A 21,125-nucleotide genomic window follows, 5' to 3' on the forward strand; every position below is an offset into this window, starting at 1 on the left:
GAAGATAAGTTAGGAAAAAACAGTGAAGTCTTGAACCTTAGCAATAAGTTAGAAGTGAAGAAGAAGGGTCGTATTTGATAAATGTCTAGGAAGTAACACTGACAGGGCTTGGTAATTAAGCTCATTAGCAGATGAGTAAAGGAAGAGATTGTATTAGTTTCCTAGATGTCTTATTCTGTCTAGACTTCTCTAACAAAACCCCATAGACTGAGTAGCTGACTAATAGCAGAAATGTATTTCTCACAGTTCTAGAGGCTGAGAAGTTGAAAAGCAAAGCACCAGCAAGCAGGGTGCCTGGTGAGAGCACACTGCCCAGTTCATAGATGATGCCTTCTTTCTGTGTTCCTACATGGTAGAACGGCTGTTTAGGTGTCTGGGATTTTTTTAAAAAATATTTTTATTTATTATTTTTTATTTTATGTGTAATGAGTATATTGCCTGCATATATTTAAGTACATCTATGTTGTGCAATGCCCACAGAGGTCAGAAGAGGGCATTGGATCCCTGGAACTGGAGTTAGGAATGGTTGTTAGCTACCATGTGGGTGCTGGGAATTGAACCTGGGTCCTCTGCAAGAGCAGCCAGTGTTCTTAACCAATGAGCCATCTCTCCAGCCCTCTGGGATTTTTTTTATAAGGGCACTAAAATTCCATTCATGGTCGTTCTGCCTTATGACATAATTACTCCTTAACAGTCTCATCTTCTAATACCATCAGATTGAGGGTTAAGATTTCACTTAAAATCTGTGGAGAACACAAACATTTAGATTGTAACACTAGGGTTTCTATAGCAAAGTACACCAAAGTGGATGGCTTCGAACAACAGAAGTTTATAGTTCTGAAGTCTAGAAATCTGAAACCAAGGTCTTGTCAGGGACATGTTCACTCAGAGTCCAGGTAGAAACCTTCCTTGCCTTCTAATGGTAACTGTTGATCCTTGGCTGCATGTATTCTCTCTCTCTCTCTCTCTCTCTCTCTCTCTCTCTCTCTCGTCACATGGTATTTTCCCTGTGTTCCCGTGATATCTTTAAAGATGCTAGCCATATTGGATTAATGGCCCACTCTGTGTCAGTATATTCACCTTAACCAGTTAGATCTGTAATAACCTTTTTCCAATCAGTTCCCTTTCTGAGGTCCTGTGGCTGAAAGCTTCAACTTATCTTTTGAGGGAACACAATTCAACCCATAACAAGATAAAGTCAAAACCACTCCTTGTTTTCCAGCTATGAATCTGTAGGATATTGCTACCAGCCAGATAGGAATAAGAACACATGTTCAATTGTCTAAGAGATTTAAAGGGTTATTTTAGCCATCCATTCTCTAGATTTGAAAGGAAGCAAGTTACTGAAACTCGTGGCTGGCACAGAAATTGGCTTCATCTTTTTATTGTTGAGAACATGAGATGATGGGTCATAAAATAGTTTGTTGTGTAGCAGCTGTTATCATTCCGGGGGGGGGGAGATCTGCTGTGGGGTATTATTCTATCACTAAAGTTCAGAATAACAAGAAGAGTTCTTTCTCCAAATTGAATCAGTTTAATTAACACCTAAATCATTAGTGCAATAGCTTGACAGAGTTGTGGCATTTTCTTAAGACTAATGTTCTATGTAAGTATACTTTAAAGACAAAAGAAAAACAATGGGTATGTACAGCCATGGTGGAACTTCCTTCTCAGGATTCACACAACCCATATTTAGCTATTTATTTTTATTAAAACATATATATGAATCGGATTCCTTAAGATATTTCTATACATGCATATAGCATGCATCAATCCTATTCCAACTAGCCTTCTTCCACTCTCATCTCCTCCCTTGCCCCACCCCAGTGTACTTCCCATCCCCTAGTAAATCACTCTTCAACTTTCAGATCAATTTAGTCATCCACAGTTTGGAACCAACAATGTCTTCACTTAAACAAAATAAGTATATTTTGTTACTTACATTAATTTCATATTTTAGAAATATTTCCAGTTTTACACTTGCAATATTTGCTTTAGAAAATAGTTAGGCAGCTGGATATGGTGAGACATACCTCTAATCCCAGCATTCATGAAGCTGAGGCAGGAAGATCACCATTTGTAGGACAGCCTGGTTTACTTAGCTAGAGCCTGTTTCAAAGAAAGGTGACAGTGGGGGCTGAAGAGATGGCTCAGCAGTTAAGAGCACTGGCTGCTCTTGCAGAGGACCTGGGTTCAGTTCCCAACACACACATAATGGCTAGCAAATGTCTGTAACTACAATTCCAGGGGATCTGACCCTCTTCTAGTCTCCATGGGCATTGCACACATGGCATACTTACACATAGGCAAAACATTCATACACATGAAATAAAAATAATAAATATTTTTAAAAAGAAAGTGGAAATATAATCACAAATATACTTCTATGCATTTCATTAAACTTAACACATCTTGTTTTTTCTTTATTAAGTTAAAATGATTCAAAATGTATTTGTCTGATTCTTGATTGAATTTTTCTCCTAATGCAGGAAGTTTTGCTGGAGTTGCTAGAACAATGTGTGGATGGCTTGTGGAAGGCAGAGCGATATGAAGTGATCTCTGAGATTTCAAAGTTGATTATTCCAATTTATGAAAAACGTCGTGAGTTTGAGGTAGGCAATTTACATATTTTTATCATTATGTAGTTTATTTTAGTCTTGCCAAAATGCATTAATTTTGTTCCTATCTGTTTACTCTGATATCTTCTGAAGCATAGGATGTTCATTATAGCATTTGAATTTTATCATAGAATATAGATACTTAATTTTATCCTTTTTGTATGTAGTGCTAGGGCTGGACCCTAGGTCTTTGAGCATGCTAGGCAACTTCTCTATCACTGAGCTATCTCCCAGTACAGACTGTAGCTTCCTTCTTCTTTTTCTAGTAAAGGTTTCATGTAGTATAGGCTTGCCTGAAGCTCCTTATGTAGCCAGGGTTGACCTTGAACTCCTGATCTTCCTGCCTCTGTTTTTCAAGTGCTAAGATTGTAGATATGGACCACCATGTCTGGCTGTGAAATACAAATGCTACCAAGCTTCCATGTTGCCCAAGGAAGAAAGAGAAACATGATTCTGTTTTTTGTACTTGAATGCAGAGACTAAACGTGCTGACTGGTAATGATGGGGAAGGAGTGCAACACCAGTAATAGCTCTACTATAATGGTTTGTTTTTCAGTGTGGCTTGCCAGATGACCTGTTTATGAAGTCTCTCATAATATAATGAATAGCTGTTGCCACCAGCATATACAGCAGAATATTTTTTCTTTTCAGGTTTTCTATTGCAACTGTGCTTAGAGAAAAAAAAAAAGGATTATCTAGGATTCAACAATTGTTAGCTGTCATGTGGGTATCAGGAACCAAACCTGGGTCCTCTGCAAGAACAGCCACTACTCTTAACCACTGAGCCATCTCTCCAGCCCCTTGCATGTTAATCTTGATGACACTTAATGACTGTCAAACACACAGATTATTTATATATTCTTTTAAAAATATTTTGTATTGATTTGAGAATTTCATACACTGTATTTTGATCATATTCAGATCCCCTTTCCATGCCCACCTTCACACCTGTCCCATTTCATGTCCTCTATTAGTCTTTTTTTTAAAGGCCTATAGAGTCCAATCTGTGTTTCCACAATGCTGTGGGTCTGTCCCCTTGGAGTCTGGTCAACCTACCAGGCAGTACACAAGTAAGGAAAACCGACTCTTTCTTTCCCAGCAGCTATTAACTGACAACAGATCCTTGGCTGGGGCTGGGGCTGGGGCTTCTTGCCCACTTCCCCCATCTATGCTGGACCCCTGTCTGGCTTGGGTTTGCACAAGTCTTGTGCTTGGTCTCTAAGTGCTATGGGTTCATATATGCAACTAGCCTGTGGTATCCAGATAGCACAATTTCCTTATATTCATCCACCACCTCTGACTCTTACAATCTTTCCACACTCTTCTTCTACAATGATCCCTGAGCACTGGTAGGAGAGGGTACACTATTGGTGTTCATTGTGGATGAGCACTCCGCAGTCTTTTTGATATGTGTATTCTTATATTTTCAGAAACTTACTCAAGTCTATAGGACTCTTCATGGAGCTTACACAAAAATTTTGGAGGTTATGCACACCAAAAAAAGGCTTTTAGGTACTTTCTTCAGAGTTGCCTTTTATGGCCAAGTAAGTGTGCTTTATAACGTTCATAAAGTTGCTTTGCTTTTTAAGTGCTCACCTTTGACTTACTACATTGCCACAGCAGTGATGATTGCTTCTGGGAGTCTGTCTTCTGTTACAATAGCAGGGAGCTCTTTTAAAGTTTAAAGTTTAAATTTTTCAAGTTCACTGTGGTTCTATCTAAATAAGTAGGTCGGAGTATGACACACAAGGTTTGGTGTTCTCCCGCATTTCGTCTTCTGTTAATCTTCTGAAGTATATGTAAATATCTAATAGTTACAACTTTCCAGTACAAAACAGATTATATATACACAAAGAAAGAAAATATATAGAAATGCTTATTATTAATAAAATTCATGAAAAAATTTCCGTATTTGTTTCCTCCTTCTAGCTAATAATCTGTTAATATGCTTAAGAATTTGAATATACACAGAAGGAAAATCTAACATGGAAATAATTGTTAATTTAATTAATAAATATTTTCATATTACAGTTTCTTCCTTCCTAACAGTAATATGTTCATATACTTGTGGGGTTGGCAATTCTCACTAATTTGAAGTTGAGAGGTTGAACATATGCATGTAACTTTTGGTGATTTTATTTATTTATTTATTTATTTTGGTTTTTGAGACAGGGTCTCCCTGTAGTGATAGTATTTAAAATATATTATCTTTTTAAATTTTTTTATTTAATAACCACATGATTAGAAGAAGCATTTCATTATATATTATCACTGGTTATGTATATTTTCTTTGAATGTTGTTTTCTTATGCTATTTATAAACTATTCATTTGATTACCTTTATTAACAGTCTTTTTTTGAAGAAGAAGATGGAAAAGAGTACATCTATAAAGAACCCAAGCTCACTGGCCTCTCAGAGATTTCCTTGAGACTTGTGAAACTTTATGGTGAAAAATTTGGTACAGAAAATGTCAAAATAATTCAGGATTCAGACAAGGTAATGTGCACTATACATTTTGAAATCCTTGCTCATTGAGTCTAGGTTAAGGAGATCCAATGTCCTCTTCTGGCCTCTGCAGACAATCTATTAAAAGTATACATGCTGATAGGTTCCAAATTAATATCTGGCAAAACCTCTCTACTTCTCTATCGGCTTTGCTACTTGGTGTTGTTTTATTAAATTAGAACAGTAGAAAACTCCCTGTCCTTGCAGCCACAGTCTCGGACCACTCCCACCATATTGTAGAAGTGAAAAATGATGGTGAACCAGGGTCTCTGGACAGCCTACAGTTTCCTTTTCCATCCCGCCTCTGAAAACCCAGCCCAAGAATGCTGCGGACAAACCACTGCTAGACAGCTGGACTCCTGACATCACTTTGCACTTCTTATAGGCATCACACACCATAAGCAGTTCTTATTCATATAGAAATATGGTCATCCCTTGGTGCCTATTGATTCTACAGCCACAGACTCCACCAACCATGAATAAAAATTGTTTGGAAAACACTGCATCTGTATTGAAGAAATGCAGACTTTTATTGTAGCCCAAGCTGGCCCGGAATTCACTATGTAGCCCAGTCTGACCAAGCTTTTTTAAAAACTGGATCTAGCTGAGGCAGGCCTCAAACTCAGGACCTTCCTGCCTCCACATCCTGAGTGCTGAGATTATAGGCATGCACTACCATACCTCACCAGATGTTGTTCTTACAATAATTCCCTACATACTATAGCAACCATTTATCTAGCATTTATACTATCTTTGTTATTATGTCATCTAGAAATTATTTTAAAAATTCAAAAAGATGTTCCATAGTTTATTATACAAATATTCTGCTATTTTATATAAGAAACTAGATTTTCTTAATGTATAAAAGTAAAATTAAAGTGTGTAGTGCATGAGTTTGTTTGGTTGTGAGTGACAGGGTCTTACTTAGTTTCCCAGACTGGCCTGGAACTCACTATGTAGCACAGGCTGGCCTCAGATTCATGGCAGTCCTCCTGTCTCAGCCTCCCAAGTGCTAGGATTATAGGCCTGAGCCACCATGCCTGGCAGAAAGCCCTTTTTTTAAACTTGCCAAAGAACAAAATCTGCTTAAGGATACAGATGACTGAATAGGAGCTTAGCATTATCTTCTAATATCATAAGTGTATGTGTCCTTTGGCTAAACATTATCATGTTTAAGAATTTATCTTGTACATGGGCTTGCATAAGGATATCTGTCTAAAGTTGTTCATTGATATAAATTTATATACCAAAAATCTGGGAGAAATCTAATGTTCATATGGCTAGCTGCATGGTAGTATACTCATATAATAGGTATAGTCACCTAGGAATGAAAAGAAGTAAAGATTTGTCTTGGCTTTTGGGGGGAGGGAGGATTGAGACAGAGTCTCACTTTGTAGTTCGGGCTGGCATTGAAGTCTCTGTGTAGCCCAGGCTGGCTTCAAACCTCTCCTTCAGCCTCACAAGTGCTGGGATGATGGGTGTCAACCACCATGCTTGGCAGAATGAAAGATTTATATTTGTTAGTATGTCCATCAAAATAGGTCAGTGAATGGAAAAATGCAAGATGCGGGACTGCAGAGATAGCACGTACATTTGTATAAATGGAAGTTTATATAAACTTATTTATATAAGTTTAGGGACAGTCTGGACTCATATACAAAAGTATTACTCATGGCTTTTCCTGAGGAATGGGCCTAGAGTCTTAGGAAGAAAGAAATGATTTTTTGCTATTCATATGTATCCTGTGTACTACTTAATATGTGAATATATAAACTTTTTTAGGGTTAGACATTCCATTTGACCTCTTTTTATTTCCTGTTTATGTTTCATCTTAGCCAAATAATTACTTTGTCTATCTCCTAAGGTCTTTCTGGAAAATTCCAGCTTTTAAATATGAGAGAATTGCTTCATGGCCTTTCGGCTAAGGTCAAGTGTAACTGAAAAGAAAAGATTCGTGTTTCTGGAGAGAACCAAGCAATAGAAAAGTTTTAGAGAAGTTAACAGATGTTACGATGTTAAGATATTTACTATCCCCTGACCATACATCTGCATATGTAGAGGGAAAAGGGATACAGGGAATATTTGTGGGGAGCTTTTTTGTTGGTTTTCTTTTATTTTTTTCTTTCATTAAACAAAAAGATGCGACTGATAAAAGCCACCAGCACAGAGCACAAGCCATTACCAGGGCATTGTCCAGAGTTCATGGAGAAATGCTAGAGGATGAGTTTGAGAATCCACAGATGAATCTTCAGCAAAGACAGCAGCATAAATTCTTAGCATGTAATTTAGATGACTCATGAAATGGCAACCAACTATAGCTAGACTTTCATGTTATTTTTATTTTATTATAATGCTGGGGATTGAACCCAGGGCCTTGTGCATGCTAGGCAAGCATTCGACCACTTAAATACACCCCAAGTCCTATACCTAGATTTCTAAGTATCTGAGATAGAATCATTGTGTTTTCTTGTGGTCCCCTTCCTCTGTTAGATAAAATTGAAGTAATGTTTTCAAGAATACCCAGTCTTAGATACCAAATACTGCTTGTGGATATTCAAATTAGTATGCTATTCTGTGGCATAATTAGGCAATATATATTAAAATCCTTAAAGCCATGCAGATCTTTTAACTAACTTCTATTCTAGGACTGTATCATAAGGAAAACAATCAGAACAAAATTGCAGCTTTAACTTCAAGGATGTTCACCAAAACATTACTAGCAATAGCAAAATGTTAGAAAATATGTATATCCATACAGCCATTAAAAGACATGTCAAGCCATACATGGTGGTACACACCTATAATCCCAGCACTGGAGAGGCTGAAGCAGCAGGATTTCTGCAAGTTCAAGGCCACTGGTCTAGAACAGTGAATTCTAGACCAACTAGAGCTATAGTTGAAACTCTCTCTCAAAATAATACTCTCCCAAAACTAGCTAGCTAACCAACCAATCAACCAAATAAATAAATAAATGCAATGTTGTGTTCCAGTATAGTAACTATAATATACTCTTATTGAGGTAGATTTCATATATTGCACAACTATTTTAATAAATATTTAAGGAATCAGGTTATAAAGTAATCAGTGTGGATTCAGTGTTCGAAATATATATATATATGCATAGAAAAATGATTGGAAAGAAGTACGTGAAATGTGGGCAGTCATTGCTAAGGGATAGAATTATAGTAATTTTTATTTTCTTTAGTCTCCACATAGGTTTCTGTACCTTCCTTATCATCAGAAATAAATTATCTGTAAAGAAAATTAGCTAGGCTCTGCCCCATGTTGGGAGTACTATCATAATAGCAATCTTTTCATGTGGTCTCAAAGGAGTAAGTAACCTATACTTCCTTTTTTCCATTGATTAAAAAAAATCCTCTTCTTACCTTATAGGTAAATCCCAAAGAACTGGATCCAAAATTTGCTCATATACAAGTCACTTATGTGAAGCCCTATTTTGATGACAAAGAACTCACGGAAAGGAAGACAGAGTTTGAAAGAAATCATAATATTAACAGATTTGTTTTTGAGGCACCTTATACTCTATCAGGCAAAAAGCAAGGCTGTATAGAAGAACAGTGCAAACGCAGGACGATCTTAACAAGTAAGAATCTTTATGTTGACTTCATATTTGTCTTTATCCGTTTTGATATACACAAGCACCAGCTGGCTAGCAGGAACAGGTAACTGAAATTTAAATCATTTGTTGTTTTACAAGTTACACAAACAAGTCACTGTAATAAACCATCGTTATCCCATATGTCACTCCTAACTGCTTAGAAGTGTCTCATAAAGATAATTTACCCTTCCATCCTGAAGTAGTAGATACTATATAGTACAAAAGGAATTTTTAGAGAAAGCTTGGGAAGGAGGAAACACTATGATTTTCTTTTCTCGAGCTCAACTAAATAAAAGATTTTCTAAAATCAATCTTTACATTTTAATAGCTTCAAACTCATTTCCATATGTGAAGAAGCGGATTCCTATAAACTGTGAACAGCAGATTAATTTAAAACCAATTGATGTTGCCACCGATGAAATAAAAGACAAAACTGCAGAGCTGCAAAAGCTTTGCTCCTCGGCTGATGTGGACATGATTCAGCTTCAATTAAAGTTGCAGGGATGTGTTTCTGTGCAGGTATGTTGGTCATCCAACAAACATGAAAAATTTTTAATGTTTCTTTTCTAAGAGCACAGAGCATGCATTAACTGTCCGTGTTGGGTTTTTATTGAGTACAAAAAACCCTGTTCATTCTTTTTATTCACATAATCACATTTAATTTCTATGAATTTTGTATTATTTCAGAGGGCTTTTACATCTCTACAACCAGCCAAGTCCTATATTTATATATCAGAAATCATTAACTAATTTATTATAGCATCTTTCCAGGTTATTCACTTTAGTTAATAATTTTTCACATAAATTATTGTAAGCATGATAGATGTTTCTCAGCTATGCGTCTTCTAGTATATTTTGTTCTGCATGAAGTATTCCCTCAGGCCTTGGGTGTTTTAGTAAAAAGGGAAATGAAAAGTCTCCCTTTGAGACCCGGGTTCGAATCCCAGCACTCACATGGCAGTTAACAACTGTCTGTAACTCCAGTTCCAGGGGATCCGACAGCCTCTTCTGTCCTCCACTGGCATTGCATGACACAGGTGCACTTACTGACATGCAGGCAATACACTCATACACATAAAATAAAAATAATAAATAAAATATTTTTTAAAAAAGAAAAGTCTCCCTTTGATTGCATTCTGACCACACTGTCATGGTTCTCTTTTTTAATTTAGGTCAATGCTGGCCCATTAGCATATGCAAGGGCTTTCTTAAATGAAAGTCAAGCTACCAAGTATCCATCTAAAAAAGTGAATGAATTGAAAGACATGTTTAGGTAAGTGTTGGTTTTCAGATTATACCTCTATTCTTTTCTTCCATGTTCTCCTAAAAACAAAAATCAAATACCAAATAACACTGAAAAGGGGCATTCTCTGTATTCTGAATTTTCAGTGTTTAAGTGACCGCCAGGTAGTTGGTATTTTAAGTAGAAAGGAAATATATATGATCTGTTTCATGTGCTAAGATATTAACAATGCCCTGGTGACCCAAGGGATTAAATATGCCAACCAACTTTATTGCTTTGGATATTTTCAGTGACACAAACACAAGCCTACATTCATTACATGATTTCCTTCTTTGCCCCATTGACCTTGTGTTGTAGCATTTCAGACCATTTAGGGTAGGAATGAAGTGGGGCTGGAAGGGTTGCACAGGCTTCCTTCTATCCCATGTTCTTGTCCTTACTTCCACTTGGACTCTGCCTATCTAGAGACTGCTTTATCTTGTCTGCACTAAGCAGCCCTGTAAACTAAAGTATGTCTGAATGGCCAGGAAAAAAAAGTCTGCTTCATATGTAAAAAGAATTTAGATATAGAACAGAAGAAATAATTGGGTAAAATAGACTAAGGAGAAAGATGGTAAGCTATACGCCCATATGCTTGACTTTTTTAATTTACTTTTTTCTCTTTTCGGGTTATCATCTATTCCAGATTGCAGAATAACCAGTAGTCATTCATTCACTAATATTTAATAGTACATGCCTGCCACACAAAGACTCTGCTAGTTGCTATGACAGGTATACAAAACATGTGGGCAATGAGGTACTTTGTCCCTCCTAGGCATCCACTCTTAATTGTGGACATTAAATATGAGCACATGAAAAAATAAATAAAAATTAACATAAGCATATGAAATAATAGGAAAAAAACTTTATGCTACCTCCTCTACTCACTGACCATAGTCCTACCAGTCCAAGTACTATAACACCCAACAGTACTGGGCAAGTAGTAAGCTTCAAATGAATTCTGTTTGAACAAGTGACTCATAATATTCAGGTGCAGTTTAATATTAGTACAACTTAGCTAATGTAATACCAAATAAATAACTTGGTTATGCTTCCTAGAGGGCATGTGTTTTGCATAAGGTTTTAAAAGAGATAAGACACTAGAGGGCAAAGATGGAAAAGGAGCTAACAAAATTATTTCAGGCTTAGGAAGTGATGATAACAAATTGTGAGAAATTGAAGAATTCCAGTCTTCCTTTTAGGCAAGTTATGGTTAAAGTAAACTATCAAATTGATGGTCAGTGACGCTTTCTAAGAGTCTATAACAAATCCTTCATCATTCATATTTTCATGTTTATCCCTAGGAAATTCATACAGGCATGCAGCATTGCCCTTGAACTAAATGAGAGGCTAATTAAAGAAGATCAAATTGAGTACCACGAAGGACTAAAATCAAATTTCAGAGACATGGTGAAGGAACTGTCTGACATTATCCATGAACAGGCAAGTATTAGAGTGGTTGAAAATAAGAACATAACCTGGGGTCCCTAATGTGTTACTTAGATAAATATATTAGTTAGAAATGTATTGATATAAATATAGTTTATATTTACATTTTCAAAAGTTATTTGTGTGCACACACGTGCATGCCACAGTGCACATGTGTACTGTGCGAGACGTGTACTGTGGTGTGCATGTGGAGATCAGTGGACAACTTGCAGCAATCAGTTCTCTCCTTCTACCATGTGGGTTCTAGGACAAACTCAGGTCATCAGGCTTGACACCAAGCACTTTTAACCTGCTTGAGCCATCTCACTGGCCCATTAGCTTGTATTTTAAATTTTGCTCAACTCATGTTGTTTTTAACCATTTATGTGATATAATGTGAATGAAATTTGAAGCAGTTACCTGAAACTGTTACAGAAGTAATGATCAGTAATAAACCATTCTGTTCTTTTTACTATGACATGAAAAACAACAAGCTGAGCAAGTCTGAATTGATCTACCATGAACTTGGGACAAGAATCTCTCAAGAAGAGTCCTAAAGAGGTGGAAAGATTGGTTCTGTAGCCAAATCCCCAAATAAATGTTCTTATCTTGGCTACAGGAAACTAGATACCAGGGCTGGGGAGATGGCTCAGTTGGCAAAGTGCTTGTTGCATAAGCATGAGGGCCTAAATTCAGATTCCCAGCACCCACCTAAAAGCTAGGCATGGCAGTGTACACCTACAACCACAGTGCTTGGTGTGGGGCAGAGACAGGAGGACCCCTCGAAATCATTAGCCAGCCAGACTTGCAAAATCCATAAGTTCCAGTTTCAGTAAGAGATCCTATTTCAAAAAATAAGGGGGAGACCTATAGAAGACATCCAATGTCAACCTTCTGGCCTCCACACAAGAGCATACATACATGTATGAGTGTCTACATACAACTGTGCACACACACACACACACACACACACACACACACACACACAAAATCACCACATATATACAAAACACACTCCCTAGAGGCTGAGTGATTTCCAAAGCTTGGGGATTATCACATAGCCTGAAAAAGTCTTTGTGTAAAATTTCTTAGCATTTTAATCAATCACTGAGTGTTAGTAACAATTATAGCTACCTTAGAAAAACAGCCTGAAAAAATAAAATGAACACCTGATCTTCACTCATAGCCAAATTATGTCACCATTAGGTACCTACCACTTTTATATACCTAATGACCCTTATAGAAATCCTGGATTATGTCCATGAACTATATGTTGAGGTCTTGAAATTTGTATTTACAATCACTTTGCACATGGATCATCAATTAATCATTTAAACATTTTGGATCATGTTTGTAAAAGGGGCATAATGATCTACTTCCTCAGTGACAGAGCCTTCTGAGATTATCATAAAATCTTCATTTCCCCACTAATGAAAACACACAACAGACAAGCACTAATTTCAGAAACACTGAATTTTTAAAAAATTAAAGATGAGGCCAGATGTGGTGGCACATGCCTTTAATCCTAGCACTCTGGAGGCAGAGGTAGGCAGATCTCTGAGTGAAAGGCCAGCCTCATCTACATAGAGAGTTCCAAGATGAGATTGTGGCTATAGCTCATTGGTTGAGCACTTGCCTAGCCTGTGAGAGACTGTAGGTTTCATCCCCAGCATTGCAAAAAAACTTAGACACTCAAACAACCACAGCACTTCAGAGAATAGATTCCTTTTTTTCTGAGACAGGGTCTCATGTAGCCCAGACTGGCCTCACACTTGCTATGTAGTCAAAGCTAGCATTGAACACCTAATCCTCCAACCTCCATCTTCCAAGTTCTGGGATTACGGGCATATTCTAGCATGCCTGGCTCCAAAGAACCTGTTTTTAAAGCTTGTCCTGAAAGTCTGGCATGCTGGGGCATGCCTGTAATCCCAGGAGGCTAAAGTGTGAGGTAGTGAGTTCAAAGTCAACGTGGACTACATCTGAAGTTCTAGTCCATTTTGTGCTTATAGAAAGACCCCATCTCAGCAGGGTACCCTAAAACACAAGCCTAGTCCCCCAAAAGAGAAGTGTACTTGTCCTGGAATCTGAATTTCAGTGATTGAAGGAAATCACTCCCTGTGGGAGACTCTTACACAGTAGCTTAATTTACAACTTGGCCCAGTACATTGTAGAAAGACTAGTCAGACAACAAAAGCTAGATGGATTTCAATTAAACCCTACTAGGTCTTTGAGTTTATTTTGTATGCTTTTTCTTAAAGAGCTATGGAAATTTTAGTCACCACTAGCCTAAGGTGAGAGTATTTGTGTTCGACCAGGAGTTTACTTTTCTAACTGTTGTCATCTGCTCATTATGGAGAACCAGGGTGAGCCAGAGTTAAGTAGTTAATGAGGCCAATTCCAGTCTCATATATGCATTCTTTGTGGCTGGGAGCATTGACATGTGGAGACTTCCGTGTTTTTCATCCTTTTTGCCATGTTTACTAGTCTACTTAGGAATGGATGCAAACAGCAAGGTATCTCATTGCTAAATTCTTAAGGGCCCCTTTTTCCTTCCTTCCCAAAACAGGATTAGGAAGGCAGGCAAGCTTTCTGCTTCCATTACAGATTCTCACTGTCACCCATGTGCACAGCAGGAGTGTAGCTCTCTGCACTATCTCTGCATGCATCAGCATGTTCTGTTACCAAATAGTCTACGTAGCTGGTTCTTAGAAGCTATCTGTTGATGAATTTCAGTTTTTCATAATATGTAGAAAAAACAACTCTTTCAGAACAGATACAAAACAATTGTACATGCTTTTTAAGCCCATGTATACTATCTGACAATTAACTTTATTTGCATGCAGCTGCACTACCTAGTCCTAAATTCTAAATTATTCAAATTCAAGGTAAATTACTCAATTTACTATTGATACTATTGATCAAGATATTTAAAACAGTCATTTCATAGATTTCCCCCTTGAAGCATGAATTTTAACATCAGCTATGGTATCTCCTACCCGTCTATATCAGTTATTCTTATGAACCATGGTTGTTTTTCTTAGTTGAAGACAAATATTTTAGACCCTTGATATTTGCTAACATTAACTAACCAAGAAAACTTTGTTTCTATAGGTTTGTGTTTATGCAAACCATTAACTTTATAGTGAATTTTATAAATGAATTAATATTTTCTGATAGCTTGTAGGTTAAGAGAAACTTTTCAAGCCATATATTTTGAGATTTCTAATGATAAGAAAATAAGACAAAGTGTAGGTGTGTACTGAGATAGGAACTATTCCACTGAGCTCCATCAAAGATTACTTGAAAAAAGAAATAGCCTGGATATTCCTTGACTGTTTTCAATGTAATCTGTTACAGAAATACCAAAGTGTGTGTGTGTGTGTGTGTGTGTGTGTGTGTGTGTGTGTGCGCGTGTGTATCTGTGTGTGTGTATCTTTTCAGTTTTTCTCTTAAAGCTGTTCACCTTAAAAATAATGTATTAAAACTATTAATTGCAGATTTCTTATGTAGATAGAGTTGGTGATAGCCATTGTAGCCTCTGGTTGGTAGGTTTTTCTAATTGTTCTCAATGAATACCCCATTTGCTTGTCACATCTGACAGGCATGGATTATGGATTAGTCATCAGTTAAATGTGCAGTATGCTTTCAGATTAGAGTTAAGCCTTTTGTAAGATGAAATTTCTTGTTTAAACCTATGATTTGTAGCAACACACATGTCAGGCCACACATGTCAGGTTGCACACCTTTAATCCCAGCACTTGGGAGGCAGAGGCAGGCAAATCTCTGTGAGTTTGAGGCCAGCATGGTCTACAGTGAATTCCACATGAGCCAGGGCAATATAAACACTGTTTCAAAAAACAAAACAAAACCAAATGATATGATTTAAAACTGCAATTGTAGACCAATTTAAGGGCTTACTACTAAGATTTCAAAACTATCTTGAAACCCCAAAGTTTTTATTGAATGTTTGCAATTTACATACAATATAATATGATATTTCTACACCTATGAATCATAGGCATGGAAGAAGGAGAAGAAATCCGTGTTAAAGGCACAGAAAATACTTTTAATAAAATCATAGAAGAAAATGTCCCAAATCTAGGGAAAGAGACACCTATCAAGGTACAGGAGGCATACAGAACACCAAGTAGACAAAACCAGAAAAGAAACTCCATATGTAGTATAATAGTCAAAACACTAAATGTACAGAACAAAGAAAAGATATTGAAAACTGTGAGGAAGAAAAATCAAGTCACATATAAAGGCAGGGCCATCAGAATAACAGTTGCCTTTTCAATGGAGACTATGAAAGCCCTGTATTTTTTAAAGTTTTGTTTTTATTTTTTAACTTTTGTTTATTTATTTAATGTGTATGAGTGTTATGCCTGCATGTATGTAAGTGCACCCATGTCATTCAGTGCCCACAGAAGTTTTAAATGGGTATTGGAGTCCCTGGAACTGGAGTTAAAGACAGTTGTTAGCTGCTATGTGGGTGCTGGGATTTGAATTTGAGTCTTCTGCAAGAGCAGCCAGTGCTCTTAACTGCTGAGCCATCTCTCTAGCCCCCGTGTTTTTATTTATTTATTTTATGTGTATGAGTGTTTTGTCTCCATGTATGTAAGTGCAGTCATGTCATGCAATGGCTGCAGAGGAAGGCATCAGATCCCCTTGAAGCGGAGTTATGGACAGTTGTTAGCCACCACTTTAGTTTGGAACCAAAGCAGCCAGTGCTCTTAACTGCTGGGTATATAAAGAGGACTAAGATGTATATGAAATACACAAAAATTCAACTAAAATATTTTTTAAAGGCGTGAAGGTAGGAGGGGCCTTGGGTAAGAGGGAGGGGTCCAGGGGGAGTGGGAGGGGTAAGGGAAGGTTATGGGAGGTAGATATGAGCAAAATACATTATATACATGTATGAAATTGTCGAAGAAAAATAGATAAAAATTTTAAATAAAACACCTGTTAAATTTTATTTATGTGTATTTCTGTGTGTCTGTGTGTATGCCATGTGAGTGCAGGTGCCTACTGAGGCCAGAAGAGGGTGTTGAATCCCCTGGAACTAGAGTTACAGGCAGCTATGAGCTGCCTGACCTGGGTGCTGGGAAACAAACTCAGGTCCTACGGAAGAGCAGGAAGTACTCTTCACTGCTCAGCCATCTCTCTAGCCCCAAAGCACAAGACTGAAAAACAGAACAACAAAGTTGAGACCTAAGTTAGGACTTAAAGGGAGGCAATATAATGTGTTTCCTATCCTTTTCCTCTGTTTAATTAATCTAAGCATAAAACCTTTCTTGCTTCGGCTTTTGCTCACATCAAATGCCTAACTTTTAAAATATGTATATTAACATGAATGTATGTGTTTAAATACATATGGGGATATAACATTTGTATTTTATATTTATTCAAAAAATTCTATATTGATTCACTTTTATACTCTTAGTTTCTTTAAAATAGGCAGTTTTGATTTTTCATCTTCATTTAGTATTATTTCAAGTCTCCAGGGGAGTAGCATGGGCATCTAAATGTTTGAAAAGTCCCCTCGGTGATTCTGAGAATAACTGTTAGAAGATGGATGGTCTAGAAACTCTTATCAAAGGGTAATCCCTGCTTAAAGCTCTTATGATAACATGTTAAAAGGAATTAAGATTGCATTGTGTCTCTTTTATTAAATTGTACTTTGTATGATCTTTTATTTTCTTAATGAGTAACCAGATCTTTTCTGCTTTTTTGATATGCTGCCTTTGTAATACAGCTTTGAAGACTGAAGTCGGTAATGTTATTCTTTGCTCTTTCTGCTTTGGGTCATAAAATATCAGTGTCAATGATAAATTGAAATGTACCTGTAATTTCATGTAGTCTTTTTTTGGCAGTAGCAGTTTTAGTCCATGATAATCATGTGGATTTCTTTTGTTTCAGATATTACAAGAAGACACAATGCATTCTCCCTGGATGAGTAACACATTACATGTATTTTGTGCAATTAGTGGCACATCAAGTGACAGAGGTTATGGCTCCCCGAGATATGCTGAAGTATGAAGAAATTTGGATGGAGATGACAATGAGATGGACCTTTCTCAGGAATATTCAGAGCTGTGCAAATGTTAAAATTTAAAGATTTGGTATATGTGGAGTGTTTCCTCCTGACACCAAAATTTTCATGCTTTCAAACAGGGTGCTTACATATTTGTAAATATTTAAGCAACTTGAAAGTGCCTGGAAAATTGCACCACTGTGCTTGGTTTGTACTTTTTTAGGTAAATCTATATGTGGAAATGTAGAGCTCAAAACCATTCATTCAGTTTGCTTAATTGTTGCTTACTAACAATGGTACTATGTAAAATTGTATAATGGAACACAATAAAAGGTAAAACTTATTTGTAATTAGAAGTGAAGGAAATAATGCTTTGAACTTCTTGTTCTTCTTGGTAAGAACCTGAATTTATTATTATATGAATTCTTGGAGAAGAAAGTATTTTTTTTAAATCCCTAAGACACAGAAAATTCTAATTAGTGAGAGAATTTCAACCATTACCTATTGGTAATTAAAGGCTGGGCTAAAAGAACCAAAAGCATTCTTTAACACGACTATTTCAGAAGGAAAGGATATACTGGAAACATCAGCCTATGGTGCCTTGGAATTTTGATAGGGTGATGTTTAGTACTAGAGTTGATCTCTCTCCCACATCTAGGATGGGGAATTTGTACATGGTGGGGGTTTGCTGCAGCATTTGTTGCCAGAGCTCCATCATCTGGGGCTGGCCATGAAGTTAAACAAAATATGTCTGAGACTCTGTTGTCCATGCATCCTATGCAACTTCAACGCTTTTGAAGCAGTCCCAGGTGGGAATTTTGTAATGAATATTTTCTCCAGTTTCAAGAATAATAAGCACTTTGATAGAACTTGGTAGTTACAGCATGTCTTGGGTTAGTATACAAAACCACCACAGATTTAATGTTGGCTAGTTGGAACTACATTTCTATCTATGAAATAACCTATTACTTCCATAATTCAGGAAAAACTAAGGTGTAAAGAACTTTTTCTGTCAAGGAAAAGGCATAAAGAAAATAAGTTATTTCATATGAGATTTTGTAGTGACTTGTCATAAATGGCATCATGTCCATAAATGGAATTGTTTTTGTTACATTATTTATATGATTTGGCTCCCTCTACCAGTAGCATAAACATCATTTTTTAAAAAACAAATGAACTAGAAAGTAGTGTTAGCAACAGTCTTTGAACCATGACCAACACATCACAGAACTCAGGATGACTCACTGGCAGATAAACTATACAAGTGATCATAATAACCCAGTGAGTGATCTCTCTCTCTCTCTCTCTCTCTCTCTCTCTCTCTCTCTCTCGCTTGCTCTCTTTCACTCTCTCTAGCTCTCACTCTCTCTCTCTTGCTCTCTTGCTTTCTCACTCTCTCTCGCTCGCCTCCCTCTTCTTGTGTTGAGCTGAGGCTCCGGACTTTGGCCTGTTAGGTGTAAACTCTACCATTGCACCTAACTTGTTCTAACAGCATAATATTTCAGCTATCAAAAGACAAAGGGAACAAGAACGAGAACACTCAGCTCACAGGCTAGGCTCCTATACTGGGAGTTTGTCAATAAGAATATAGTTTGTTTATCTTGTTTCTCTAGTCTCTAAACACATAAAGGTCACTTGAAGAAAGGGGTATGTCTGTTTATCCAAATCCTAATTGGAGCTGTGGCTAAAGCCTTGAAAGATTTTGCCTCCATGTATGTGATTAGAAAACTTTTCCAGCATGCTTTTTTTCCTTTCTGCTTTTTTTTCTTTGTTGAGATACAATCTGCATAACATATAGATTCATCCATTTTAAGTTCACAATAGAATGAATGTTTTTAGTACATTCACAGGGTTGTACAACCATCACCTCAATTTTAGAACTTTTTCTAACCAATAAAGGAACACATAATGCGTTAGCAATCACTTCCCAATCTGCACCATTCAGTCCCCAGAGCCTGGCAACCACCAATTTACTTTTGGACTCTACAGATTTACCTCTTCTGGACATATATAAATGGAATCATATAAAATGTACCTTTTGTGTCTGGCTTATTTCACATACCATAATGAGTCCATGGTTCATCCATATTGTAGCATGTATGTCAGTACCCTATTCCTTTTCATGCCTGAATATTATTCTTTCATATGACTATACTGCCCTTTATCCATTCTTGAACATTTGGGTTATTTACACTATGGAGCTCTGGTGTTGTGTCTCATGTTAAGCTGAACATGCAGACACTATTTTTGTGGGGGTATATTCTCAGTCCTTTTGGGAATATGCATGCAAAAGGAATTATTGGATCATTTGGTAACACTAATCTTTTAAAGAACTGTCAGACTGTTTTCCACTTTGCATCCTCACCATCAGTGTATGTGGGTTACCAGTTCTCCATACCCTCCACAGGACTATTATCTGCCTCTTAGATTACTGCTATCCCATGGGAGTGGAGTGATATCTCATTGTGGTTTGCATTTGAATTTTCTGGTGGCTAACAAAATTGAGGATTCTTTCAAGTGCGTGCATATTGACCATTTTTCCATCCTCTTTGGAGCAATGTCTATTTATGTCTTTAGCCCACTTTAAAATCAAGTTTTGGGTTTTTAATTGTTGAGTTGCAAGGATTCTTTATATGCTCTAGTGGCCAAGTTTCTGCTCATATATGATTTAAATATGTCTTCCACTGTTTCCTTAAGGTTTAATTTTATGTATATGAGTGTTTTGCCTGCATGTAAGTGCACCACATGCATGCAGTGACCACTTAGGCTGGAAGAGAGCATTGGATCCACTATAACTGGACTTACAGGCAGTTATGAGCCACCATACAGGTACTGGAAACTGGACCTAGTTCCTTTGCAAGAGCAGCCAGTGCTCTTAACTGCTGAGCCATGTCTCCAGCCTCTCCTATTTTTCTTTAAAACAACAGGGTGTTGCTAGTCTACTCAGGCTGGCCCTGAACTCTGGAGTTTAAGCAGTCCTCCTGTCTCAGCATGTCAGCCGCACTTGGAAAAACAGCCCAGTACTGACACTTTAGTCTGAGGAGTTTAGGGACCGCCAGTCAGGTATGGCCAGTATCTTGACTTACACAGCAGAACAGAATTTTATGATGAGTCAGTATGAAGCAAAGTTGGGGTCTATAAGAAAGAGCTACTACAGAATTAGATTTGTATGTGTATGAATATGCGCGTGTGCATTTGTGCCACTTTTAATGCTACATTGTTCAAATGATTTATATATATATATAATTTATATCCAGGTTCATAAATTACATCCAGGATAAGCAAAGTTTAAATATTAAGTAAAAAAAAAAAACTAATGACTGGATTTACTTAGTTAAGAATTTCCTGAGTGTGGAGAGGCACACAAGTAACCTCAGCTCTTGGGAGGCTGGGGCAGGAGAACTGCTGTGAGCTCCAGACCAACCTTCTCTACAGAGTGAGACCCTATCTCAAAGCCACCCCCAAGAAAAGAATTATTTTATTAAATAAAATTGTAAGGTAGGCTGGTCGTGGATGGAGAGGCAGACACATGAACAGCCTGATCTACATATCAAGTTCCAGACCAGTCAGTGCTACATAGTGAAACCCTCTCTCAAAAATAAATAAATAAATAAATACATATATACATAAATAAATAAA

At 37.1% G+C, this 21,125-nt stretch overlaps 1 protein-coding gene across 3 annotated transcripts in view; it reads left to right on the forward strand.

Annotated features, from left to right (window-relative positions):
- The window catches only part of Dock11 (dedicator of cytokinesis 11), a 221,678-nt gene extending 203,836 nt beyond the window's left edge, over window positions 1-17,842 (forward strand). Inside the window, exons 47-55 of one of the 3 annotated variants that reach the window (XM_029568896.1) lie at window positions 2,490-2,612; window positions 4,049-4,162; window positions 4,968-5,114; window positions 8,517-8,727; window positions 9,071-9,261; window positions 9,915-10,015; window positions 11,329-11,467; window positions 17,208-17,225; window positions 17,372-17,450. In XM_029568896.1, the coding sequence (XP_029424756.1) occupies window positions 2,490-2,612; window positions 4,049-4,162; window positions 4,968-5,114; window positions 8,517-8,727; window positions 9,071-9,261; window positions 9,915-10,015; window positions 11,329-11,467; window positions 17,208-17,213 (1,032 nt within the window). In that variant the 3' untranslated portion in view covers window positions 17,214-17,225; window positions 17,372-17,450. Of the gene's footprint in view, window positions 1-2,489; window positions 2,613-4,048; window positions 4,163-4,967; window positions 5,115-8,516; window positions 8,728-9,070; window positions 9,262-9,914; window positions 10,016-11,328; window positions 11,468-17,207; window positions 17,226-17,371 lie in introns of all 3 variants that reach the window. The other 2 variants (XM_029568891.1, XM_017800906.2) reach the window with 2 other exon arrangements.
- The last annotated feature ends 3,283 nt before the right edge of the window (window positions 17,843-21,125 follow it).

The sequence above is a fragment of the Nannospalax galili genome, unplaced genomic scaffold (genome assembly GCF_000622305.1).
Source record: "Nannospalax galili isolate Female #2095 unplaced genomic scaffold, S.galili_v1.0 scaffold311, whole genome shotgun sequence".
Classification (NCBI taxonomy): Eukaryota; Metazoa; Chordata; class Mammalia; order Rodentia; family Spalacidae; genus Nannospalax; species Nannospalax galili.